The sequence below is a fragment of the Mus musculus genome, chromosome 4 (assembly GCF_000001635.26).
Source record: "Mus musculus strain C57BL/6J chromosome 4, GRCm38.p6 C57BL/6J".
NCBI classification, from domain to species: domain Eukaryota; kingdom Metazoa; phylum Chordata; class Mammalia; order Rodentia; family Muridae; genus Mus; species Mus musculus.
Genome location: NC_000070.6, coordinates 140771370 through 140783492, shown reverse-complemented (window position 1 = coordinate 140783492; position 12123 = coordinate 140771370). Strand labels below are relative to the sequence as shown.

The window sequence follows — 12123 nt, the reverse complement described above, 5'->3', positions numbered from 1 at the left end:
GCAGTGGCTCAAGGCCATTCCCAGGAAATTCCAAGGAACAGCCCTGACCAAAGTCAGAATTAGGTCAATGTCTAATATTTAATAAATGCTTGCTTTAAATGGGCCCAAGATGGTGGAGTTGGCTTTTCTGGTGAATCACAGGATTACCACGTACCTCAAGATGTAAAGTAGAAGAGTGTTTGAGGATGAATCTCGGTCTTAGCCTTGGGCCTCCACGTGCAAGTGTACATGCAAAGAACAAAAATGCATTCATGCACACACATGTATGTGCACACACGAAGAATGGAGTCAGGGGGTCCTTCAATGTAAAAAGCAAAGCAAAACAAAGAAATGTAAAGAAAAGAAGGAAAAAAGAAAAGTCTAAGAGCTTGAAGGCAGAAGCCACCCTGTGGGACGCGGAGCCTGAAGACAGACGTGGTTCTCCAGCTCTCTTCTTCCTCTTGCCTTCCTGTTTACAAGGGAGGAAGCAGCCGGTGTGCCAATGCACACCGGTTGAGGTTTTATTCCACCCTGGGTAGGCTCTGCTCAGGAGCGAGAGCTCTGAGGATGGGGAAGAGTCAGGAGCCTCTGGTCCACGCTCTCTCAGTTCATTAGCTATATATGGAGGACACACTGTATGTGTCCCAGACAGTAAGTGACCATGGCTGTGACACAGGTCGGATAGCACCAGATATATGCTGGCTATGCCATTCGCTAGCTGTGTGATCTGGGTGGGGCACGTCACTTACCTTCTCTGGAGTTTACTCTCCTTGGTAAGGTAGAGATGGTGTGGCCTCTGTCTCCAGGGACTGCTGGGAGTTGCTAAGAGGTCACCATGTACCCGCTCAGTGATCTGTTTCTATGTGATGGGGAAGGACGAAATTGGAAGTAATTGAGGAAGCAGAAGAAGAGGAAGATGAGGAAGAGGACTTGGTGACCTACACCTTTAAACCCAACACTCTGGAGACAGAGGCAGGCAGATCTCTATGATTCCAAAGCCAGCCTGGTCTACATAGTGAGTTCAAGGCTAGCCAGGGCTGCAAAGTGAGAACTAGTCAAAAAAGCACCAACCAATAAAACAAAACCATAAATACAGTTTGTTAGGCCTGGAGAGATGACAGTTAAAAGCTCTCGGGACTCTGGCAGAAGACCTGGGTTTGGTTCCCAGCACCCACCTGGTGGCTCACAACCCTTTGTAACTCCAATCCCAGGGGATCTGATGCCCTCTTTTGGCTTCTATGGACACTGCATACATGTGATACTTACATACATGCTGTCAAGCACACACATACATGTTTTTTAATTCTAAAAAATAAAAAATAAAGTAAAAAAAATTCAGACATTTGGCTCCATGGTCTACAGTGTCATGCAAGGAGTCTCTCAACCGCTTTTTCCTGGTGTTAGCGTCTTCTGAAGTGGCAGCTGTCTGTCTGCAGAAGTTTGACTGCAGCAGGGCTTTGATGGCCAAGCAGGCATGTGTTCCCTGATGCTCACAGTACAACGCCAGAGCCACTCCCTAGGACTTGAAGACAACAGGAGACACGTTCTCATGAGAAGATGGAGGCTTCTTGCTTTCTCTAAGAGTGTCTCAGAGGCCCTGAACCAGGGTCTCCAAGTTTCATTGTTCTCTGGTGGCAAGGATTTGACATAGCTCTGATAGGCTGCCAGGGACATGGCCTCACTCAGGGCTCCTCTGTAGCATAGCCAGTGTGTCCCTCCAGAGACACGGGCATCCTAGTCCAGAGGCAGAAAGATGCCCCGTTGCCTTTGAAGAGCTTGGGACCAGCATGGAGGGCAGCTCCAGACCCCAGATGGGTCTTTAATTGAATCCTGGCTGTCATCAAATCTGTGGTTCATTGTTAATTACCTTAACCGGATACCCAGGACCGTGGGCTTCAGCCCCATTTTTTTTTTTTAGCTGGAAGGCAGAACACCAATGAGATTTTTCAGCATGAGTGGCCTTCCAACAGGGAACATGGAGTCAGGGTCCTTAGTTACCACTCTTCAGTTGTGGCTTTGAGAGACTTCTGGTAACCAGGCTTCTCTCTTCATCCCAAAGTTAGGAGGGACATGAGTCATCTGTATTCTTTAAGGAGTATGGGAGTCGGCAGACCCCAAAGATCGGACTTATTCATTTCCTAAACCCGGCTGCATGCAAATCCTGTCCATCCTCACCCAAGCTATTCGGCCCTCATAACTATGATGGGCTCAGTTTCTACTCAGCTCAGTGGGAAAGCCTGGGGGTTTATTTATTTCCTTAGACCCAGGGTCTCTTGGAGCCCAGACTGGCTGAAGATAACTTTGACCTTCTGACCCTCTGGCCTCCCCCTCCCAAGTGCTGGGATCACAGGTGCTCACCTTCATACCTGTTTTATGCTGTTGATCTTTGAGAGCCACTGATCTAGAAGAAACCTCACGTTACCAAGCCTGAGTCCATTCACTTTCTGCTCAAATAGGCTCAAAGGGGGCTAGCGAGGTATCAAGGCGCTTGCCACCAAGCAGAGACACCTGAGTTCCATCCTGAGAACCTCCCATGATGAAAGGAGAGAAGCCACTTCTGAAAATTGTCCTCTGACCTCCACACTCACATCCTCCAACCGTCCCACACATCACACAGGGACACAAACGGGATGTATGATACTCCCTCGGATGCAGAGAAGACAAGCAGCCCTGCATAGCTGTAGCCGAGGTCAGCAACAGTACAGGGCAGCTGGAGTCTCACAGCCGCTGATGGCATGAGTCTGTACAACCATGAAAGAGGGCTTGCGGCATGTCACGTTGGCAGTGGCCACACAGCCTGCTCCAGAAATGCCACTCGTGTGTATAACTGGAGAAGCTCTAAAGCTGTCGCCAGGACACACATATAAATCCATCAGCAGCGGTCGTATTAGCCAAACACTTGAACTCCCGCTGCCTGCAGGATGCATAGCTGTATTGCTTCATATGCGCGGGGTGAAAGGTCATACAGACTGTGGGCCATCTGTACCCCACACGGTTGATTACATGGATGAACCCCGCTAACAGCACGGCATTAAAGAAACTAGTCACGGAGGCATAGGGTATCCATCCATCAACACAAAGGCAAGCGCAAACAATACTGTAAAACCCATAAAGAAAAACAAGGACATAAGAGCTGGAAAGGCTGACACGGTTGTGGCTGGGGTGGAGGGGCACAGTCAGGGACGACATGACCACAGACGTCTCCTAAAGGCCGGTTCTTTAGCTGCATGACGTCAGCGCAGACTTCAGCTCAGCAGTCTTTAAAGTTCCCATAGGTTTGCACATCCTCCTGACGATTGGTATGTTGTAGGATTTTAAGAGACGGTGGCTGATAAGGAGAATGTGGAATGCGCACGTGAGCAGATCAAGCTGAGCTCGTGGCAGGCATTGGGCAACTGGGCAGCGCACAGAGAAGGAGTTCTGGGATGCTGCTGGCAAGGGGCCAGCTGCCTGGAGCTTCCGAGAGCAAGATAACATCGCACCGTCAATCACGCCGCCATGCCAAGGCCAGAAGAGGCCCTGAGTGAGCGGGTGGAGGACAGCTGTGTCAATAGTTTCACATATCCTGGTGACAGCTAGTGGACTAAAAAGGGAGAGGAGGTGGTTGGGTCACACTGGAAGTCTAGTCAGGGTTCTTCCTCCCAACTCCCCAGCTGGGTGCCAGAGTCCGTGAGCCCATTAGCATATGTACAGAGTTTCTCTCTCTCTCTCTCTCTCTCTCTCTCTCTCTCTCTCTCTCCCCTCTCTCTCTCCCTCTCCCTCCCCCTCTCCCTCTCTCTCTCCCTCTCTCCCTCCTTCCCTCCACCTGTCAGGCTGTCTGTGGTTGTGTGTTCTGTCTGTCTCTCTGACTGTGGTTGTGTGTTCTCTCTGTGTCTGTCTGTCTGTCTGTCTGTCTGTCTGTCTATCTGTGATTGTGTGTGTCTATTTATGGTTGTGTGCTCCCAGCTCTCCTCTTCCTCCTCTTCTTCCTCTTCCTCCTCTTCCTCCTCCTTGGCGACTGGAGAGATGGCTCTGTGACTAAGAGCACTTGCTGCTCTCACAGAGGACCCAGGTTCAGTTCCCAGCACCAGGCAGCTCACAGCCACCTGTAACTCTAGTTCCAGGGGATCCAACGCCCTCTGCATGGTCCTGGGTTCTATAAGAAAGCAGGCAGAGCAAGCCATGCAGAACAAGCCAGTGAGCAGCATCCTTCCATAGTGTGTGTGTGTGTGTGTTACCGTTTCTGCTGCCAAGATGAAACACTGTAACCAAAGAGCAAGTTGCGAAGGAAAGGGCTTGTTAGACTTACACTTCCGTAACACTCACTGTGCATCACTGAAAGAGTCAGGACAGGAACTCAGTCAAGCAGGGCAGGAACCTGGAGGCAGGAGCTCATGAGAGGCCATGGAAGGATGCTGCTCACTGGCTTGTTCTGCATGGCTTGCTCTGCCTGCTTTCTTATAGAACCCAGGACCATCAGCCCAGGGATGGCCCCGCCCACAATAGTCTGGGCCTTCCCACCATTCACTAAGTCTGAAAATTCCCTACAGGTGAATCTCAGGAATTTCTCAATGGAGGTTCTCTCCTTTCAGATGACGCTATATTGTGTCAGTTTGACACAAGGCTAGCCAGCATAGCGTGTAGTGTGCCTTCATGAGTTCATACACAGCACAAGTGTTGCAGGTGCCTGTGGGGAGCATTGAGTACCAGTTTCTCTGGAGTTACAGATCTGGGAGCAAACTTATTTCGTACCCTCTTTAGTGCCCGTGATGGCCACTCCTCACCTACCAGCACCTGACGTGACCCGCTGTGACTGTCACTGAGGTCTTTGGGGATGTGATGTAAGAAACCACTAGCTTTCAGCACCTCAGCGCTCAGAGTGTCATCAGACAGTCTCTGAGGCCTGGGGCAGAGCTTCCCTGGGCTCCTGTAACCGTCTACCTGACGTTCCCACCAGTGCATCTGAAAAATGCCTTCATTTATGAGTGTGTTTTGTTTTGTTTCTATGTAGCCCTGGCTGGTCTAGAACTTGATATATAGACCAGGCTGGCTTCAAACTCACAGAGATCCGCCTGCCTCTGCCTCCACAGTACTGGAATCCAAGGCGTGCACCAGCACCACCACCCAGCCCAGAACAACCTCTTATTTCTGGCCTTTGTGTTACATCTCCACTGTCAGATCTGAGCGTCAGGGGTGGAACAAGCGCTGGATTCTCATTGTGTGATCTTACAGACTCTTTCTCTCTAGGAGTGAGACAGTCACCCGGAGCTCAGGGTACAGCCAGTAGCCCTGGAATATTCTCTGTACTCAGGGGCCATATTAGCCAGCCATCAAAATGTAACTGGCCTGCCAGAGAAAAGGATATTTTAGAGACTCTTGCGTCTCTCCATTTGACTATCAGACTAGTGAAATGGTGGGCCACTCCAACACTGGAATCCCCCTGGGTACCTTGTGGTAGGCAAAGGAAAAGGCTGGGAACTCGTCTCCCAGAAAAGACTTCCCACTGTGCCAACAACTTACTAGACTCCCCTTCTGAAGAAATTGGAGCCCAGATAATGACAGGTCAGCGGTCGGCGGGGATCATGGCATGCTTAGATGTGCAGATCCCTGCCCCTCCAGTTAAAAGTTAATGAACTTTTAAATTTTATTTTAATTTATGTGTCTGTGTGTCTCTCTGTGTGTGGCTCACAGTGGCCAGAAGAGGGCGTCAGATCTCCTGTAAGTGGAGTTACAGAGAGTTGTAAACCGCCCTGTGGGTACCAGGAATCGAACTCAGGTCCTCTGCAAGAGCAGCAAGCCCTCTTATTCGCTGAGCCGCTGTCTCTGGCCCGATGTTTAAATTTCAGTCTCACTTCAGAACCCTGACAAAGGACTTGAGAGGCTCACTGTATTTCTTTGACCCTCTTTCTAGAGTGGCCACATTAACTAGATCTCCTTTTCCTGTTTTTTGTTTGTTTGTTTGTTTGTTTGTTTTTGATAGTTATGTGGTTGCATTAATTGGCTTCTCAAAATCGGGTGGCTCCACCTGGCTTCTTGGGTCACATAGACTATGACCCCAGGTTTGGTAACAATAACATTCTAAAGAAGCCAAGGTTTGAATCTTTGAGACCTAGAAGATAATGTATTTGCCAGTGGCAGGAGGAATTGCACAGACAGACAGACAGACAGACAGACAGACAGACACTGCGCCTAGGAGAGCAGGAGAGCAGCCAAGGAGTGCAAGCATGGCTTGCACCATGGCTACTTCTGTAACTACCAGCTTGCTCATTCTACACCACAGGACCCTTGAGCCACAAACAACAATGAGTGACCCTGCTTTAACAATGGGGGAGCTTGGTGATGTCTGAAAGACAGGGAGCAAAAGCACTGAGGAGCCAAGAAGCCCCAGGCCGTGCTGGCCACACCTGGCCATTGTGCCACCCAGCCCTGCCCAGCAACCTTTTGCTGGGTGGGAATCCATTGGGCAAACAAACAGGCTCAGGAAGAGAATCACCCACGCACGCCAGAGGAAAGTGTAGGTGTCTGTGTTATTCTAAACCCGGCCCAGGTTCAAGTTCAGATGTCAATGTTACTTCTGAAGGCTGCCGGCTCAGCCCTCAAGTTGTCATTGGAGAGATGCAAACGAGGGCTTTACAGTCAAAGCCCAGGGGTGAATCTTCAAAGTAGCTCAGCATCTGCAAGGCCTGCTGATTAAGGCCGGATACCCAACATCTGAAGCATCTGCCGGTCACATCAGTGACATCCGTGGCTGTGACACGGTGGAAACAGAAACCAAACAAACAGGGATGGGACAGGGATGACGAGGAGTGGGCTCAGGTAGGTGTGGTTCGATAAAGTCATTCGAAAAGCAAGCGTCTGACTCTGTGAGCCCACTTCCGGAGGGGGGGGGGCGTAGAAAGATAAATCAGTATTCCAGAGAGCGGCCGTAAGTCAGATGCTCATCAGAAAGGGCAGGCTAAAGAAAATGTGACAGAAACACAGTTTCCTACTTTCCTACATGAAGAGATAGCTTGACTGCAGCCATCATTTAACAATGACTACCTTGGGTCAGCAAGATGGCTCAGTGGGTAAAGGAGCTTGCCGCCAAAACTCATGACCTGAGTTTGATCCCCAGAACCTATGTAGAGGTGGCAGGGGAGATCAGATGGACAGACCTGTCCTCTGCCCTTCATGCATGCCTGCGTCACACAATAACAATAACAACAATAATAATAAATAATGATACTACTTCTAATAATAATGATGATGATAATAATAAGTTGTTATTATTATTATTTAACAAGAAAAACATCCCACGGCACACTGTGCATCTTAAAAACATACAGTTCTCAACTGCGTGGGTAAGTCTGGGGTGACGGCTCAGTCAGTGAAGTGCTTGCCTTGCAAGCCGGAGGATCTGCATTTGGCTCCCCGACACCCACTTAAAAAGGCAGGTGCAGTGGCGGGACCTGTGAGTCAGAGACAAGCGATTTGTAGAGTCAGCAAGTCCAGCCAATCAGGGTTCAGTAAGAGACCCTGTCTCAAAACATCAAATAACTCTCAACGGAGGAAGATGTTCAACACTGTGCCATGGCTTCTCTGTGCTCTCACGAGGGCTCATGCACACTCACACAGATGTGCACATGTGTGTCACACATATGTAAGGCCCTGCGGGGTGGAGGCCCACACTTGAATCCCAGCGCTGAGGAAGCAGAAACACATTCTTCTGGGACTCACTGGAAGCCAGCAGAGTGGACTTCGTGGGTTGCGGCCAATGAGAGATCCTGTCTCAAAACTCAGGGGCCGGGCGGTGGTGGCGCACACCTTTAATCCCAGCACTTGGGAGGCAGAGGCAGGCGGATTTCTGAGTTCAAGGCCAGCCTGGTCTACAGAGTGAGTTCTAGGACAGCCAGGGCTATACAGAGAAACCCTGTCTTGAAAAAAACAAAAAATAAAAATAAAAAAAAATCAGGCTGGGGACCAGGGAGATGATATTTGCCAGAAAGCTTGGTGACCTGGGGTTCAATGCCCAGGACTCACATGGTGGAGGGACAGGAGGGACAAAACAGACTCCTACCATGTCTTTATACTATGGCTGGTGGCCTGGCTCCTGTACCAAACCCCCTGAGGACAGAAAGGGACCCTGGTCCTAACTCCTATTTAGGGATCACGGGACCCAGGAGCCTTTTTTTGGCCTCTCAGACCCCCAGTAGCCTCCTGTCCAGCACACACATGTGCTGAGCTCTGGGGACGCTGGCCAGGAGGCCATGGGCTCAGGTCTACCGAATCCTGCGGCCTTTGATGTGGAGCCAAAGGAGACCCTACAGCCCCCCAAACACCCTGTGCTCTCGGCAGCCTCCGAGACAGACACACCCTCTCTGGGTGCTCCCTGTTAGGACTTGTCATCCCCACCCCCAGTTCACCCCATGAGCAGACAGCCCTGGCACCAGGTGCAGAGCCCTCATGAGTGCCCTCAGGGCGGGCGCGGCCCACACCCGCACCATCTGGTCTTCTGGGGGAGGTCCTGTAGAGGCAGATACCCAGGGTATGCAGCAAACCTCACCTCTAGGTTGGGTAACATGGTTTCCCCTCCCAGCCGTGCCCATGGCCCCCACTACTTTTTCCTCTCTGTGCTTCAGCTTTCCCTTCTATAAAATGGGCTGGCAGTCAACTGCCCTCGGATGCTTGGTGTTACAGTGAGAAGCCTTTGTCTTAAGGTTTGAAAAGACCACGTCACCAGGACAGACTGCTAATAAAGGCCCTACCCTGTGGCCAGCTTCTGTTCAAATCCTTACTGGCTGCAGAGCCTCCTCTACCCTGGGCCTCAGTTTCTTCATCTGGAAAGTGGGTGTGATGATGTGAGCTGACCTCAGAGATGCTTCAAGGATGAAGTGGGGGAAGGGACTGCAACAGCTTGAGTTTCACAGACTGTCCTGGGAGCATTTCAGCGGAGAGCAAGTCCCGAAGAGAAGAGTGGGGGGTAGGGCGGCGACCTCAGCCACGCCCAGAATAGCCTTCTGTTTAGCCTTCTCCTGCCTTTCTCCCCTTCTTTCCAATGTCTTGTTAAGTGTGCTTGGGCAAGATGTGCAGTCCTGGCCCAGGCAGGGGTGGCTAAGGGCATAGCCTGTGCTCTCCCCTCACAGGCTTCCGAGTGCCCCACTCTTCTGCTGTTGCAGGCTTCACTGTGGACACCCATGGGTGGGTGGGGGGGTCCTGGGTGGCCCAGGGTAGAGGAGGCTGTGCAGCCACTGGGGCACCTGAGTGGAGAGGGGCTGGGCCTCCGGGGCAGGGCAGGTGCTGACTCATGGGCTCGCCTGGCACTATAAAGGAACCAGCCCAGGGGCTTCCTGCTGCCTGCTGACCGAGCGAGCAAGGATGGCCCAAGGCGCGGTGATCCACGTGGCCCCCGAGCAGCCCACTCACGCCGTGTGTGTGGTGGGCACAGCGACCCCGCTGGATGTCCGCGGGTGAGAGGGGCAGAGATCCTGGGCCTGTGGGGGCAGTTTGGGGCAGGCAGGAGCTGGGCGCTGCTGGCCCAGCTCAGGTTCTGGGCAAGAGATCTGCTAGAGAGATAAGCCAGAGGTGTGGGGCCTATCGTGCCAATTAGTTCTCTGTGAGGTATAAATACAACTGCCTGGCACTCAATGCAAGGAATTACAGGGCTGCCTAACAAGGGAGAAACAGTCCCTGCTGTAGGCTGACGGTGGGGAGGGCTTGGGCAGCTGGGCCTGATTTACCTTACCTCATGAAATGACTTTAAGGATTAAGTGTGGCAACTCCAAATGTGTTTGTTAAGCACTCTATGGTGCTGTTTGTTAAGTACTCCATGGTGCTGTTTGTTAAGTACTCTGAGGTGCTGTTTGTTAGGTACTCCACAGTGCTGTTTGTTAGGTATTCCGTGGTGTTGTTTGTTAAATACTCTGAGGTACTGTTTGTTAGGTACTCTGTACAGTACTGGGCAGATCAGATCCCCAACAGTTCATTTGTTGTTCATTTTTTCCATTCCCTTGTACATTCAACAAATATAACCTGAGTACTTACTGAGCACTGTGACCTCTGCCAGGTTCCGGGTCACCTAGGACAATGGAGGAAGCCTCGTGGGTGGAGTCTGATGCAGCCTTTCATGTGGGAATTGCAGCAGCTTCCCCCACAGAGCTGGGCATCGTGACCCAAGTGATGTCCATAAAGGCCTCTGGGAGGTGCCCAGGGTCAGTGGGTCAGTGACTGTCTGACCCCAGCAGCAGGAAAGCACTGGCGGTCTGGGTGGCTCACAGGCCACTGGTGAGAGGCTGAGGACACAAGGAAGGGAAAGCCTGGTATCATCAGAGGCGCCCACTCCCAGAGGACAAGCTGCTTGAAAGTGGGTGCCGAGTAGAGGCCAGAGGCCAGAGCTAGCCCAGCATCCTCGCCAGGATCCCAGGCTAGCTCTCGCCTTAAGTCTAGGTCACAAGTGCTCTTATTGTCTGTAGATGCAGGGGTGTGTGGGAGCCTGCGGAGGCCAGGACAAACTCAGGTGTCATTCCTCAGGCTCTGTGTACCGAGGTCGGCAGCCAGCCTGTGGGAGTCAGCTCTCCTCTCACCATGTGAGCTCCAGGACTCAGGTCGGCAGGCTTGGCAGCAGGCGCCTTTGTCCACCGAGCCATCTTGCTGATCCTGATGGAGGTTTTCAAATGGGGAGATCTGAGCATTTGATCAGACAGGGGTGTTGATGAAAATGTGGGTGTTTGTCCCCCGGGAAGAGCCAAGACTGGGGCATGTCCCGTCCGTGAGAAGGGAATACAAGAATGGGAGGGCTGTACTGCGGGGGGTAGAGGGGGACAGCAGCTTGTGCCGCTTGCATGAGGTCTTGGAAGAACTTCTGCCCTTCTCAGGGCATGGGCTCAACCTGCCTTTGCCTCCCAGCTCTGGGAGCAAGCCTGCACCCCCGCGCTTAGCACACGGTTCTGGGGCGCAAACTCGAGTCCTGGGCCTTTCATAGAGCCACACCAGGATCTGACATAAATAAGTAAATAGACAGACCGACAATAAATCATTTTAACTGCCCCTCCCAGGCAGTGCTATATGAGCAAGCCCCTAAACAGGGCTACCAAGCTCTGTGGCCCTGTCAGGGACTCAGGCCTAACCCCACAAGCATGGGGACCAGGGGACAAAGAAGAGGCCACCTGTGGTTTGAGAGGCCCCAGGTGACACTAGAAGGTGTTGTGTTCACAATGGGAACCCCAGCCTATGCTGGGGGTAAATGAGTGCCGTGAATTAGGTAGATAATTTCTCCGTGGCTACGCATGTACACACGCACATGGGGGCGGGGCACCTGCATGTGCAGGGAGGGCCAGACCTTGTGCATAGTGGTTTTCTGGTTTGTTGAGTGAGTGAAAGGAAGTTGGCCCTCAGTCACTCTGGGATCTTTTTACAGGAATGGCAGGGATAGGGGTAGGGGGAATATACTCGAAATCAAAACCCTTTTCTGGTCATTCTGTGTTGTCTCCCCAGGGCAGGCTCCAAACCATCCCCACCCAGCCTTTTCCCACAGTCCTCCAGGAAAGTCCGGCCTCTGTGCCACGTAGCTCTCTGATCCTTGAGTGCGGTGTGGAGCCAAAAGATGGGCGTGAGGAAAAGAGAAAGGACAGAGAATGTTCCAGGAATCAGGCTTCTCCACACCTGTTCTGGAACCCTCCTCCTCGCTGGCCTCGCTGTGACTGTCACTGTCACTCCTCCACACTGGCTTTCCTTCTTTTTTTTTTTTTTTTTTGTTTGTTTCTTGGTTTGTTTGTTTGTTTGTTTTTTCGAGACAGGATTTCTCTGTGTAGCCTTGGCTGTCCTGGAACTCACTTTGTAGACCAGGCTGGCCTCGAACTCAGAAATCCACCTGCCTCTGCCTCCCAAGTGCTGGGATTAAAGGCGTGCGCCACCACACTGGCTTTCCATTACCCCGGTGCTGTGTGTCCCGACTGTGGCTGACCCAAGCCTGCAACTCCTCCTTGCCCCCCACCTCACAGCTTCTTCACCTCAGAGTCTCTTGAGAAAGAAACCTGGGCTCTTCCCTCTGTCCAGCAGGTTCTGTTGACTTGGAAACAATTCCACTTGCCTCATAAAAAAAAAAAATCATGATAAAATAAGATAAAATGCAGGTTTTCTCAGCCACTGGCTTCATCATGCCTTGCTGAGCCTGGGTTTCCAGTCCCTCAG

At 51.7% G+C, this 12123-nt stretch overlaps 1 protein-coding gene across 2 annotated transcripts in view; it reads left to right on the top strand.

The window, feature by feature from the left end:
* Positions 1 to 9253: 9253 nt before the first annotated feature.
* The window catches only part of Padi4 (peptidyl arginine deiminase, type IV), a 28732-nt gene continuing 25862 nt past the window's right edge, over positions 9254 to 12123 (top strand). The window contains exon 1 of one of the 2 annotated variants that reach the window (XM_006538633.2): positions 9254 to 9404. In XM_006538633.2, the coding sequence (XP_006538696.1) occupies positions 9313 to 9404 (92 nt within the window). In that variant the 5' untranslated portion in view covers positions 9254 to 9312. The remainder of the gene's footprint in view (positions 9405 to 12123) is intronic. The other variant, NM_011061.2, reaches the window with a different exon arrangement.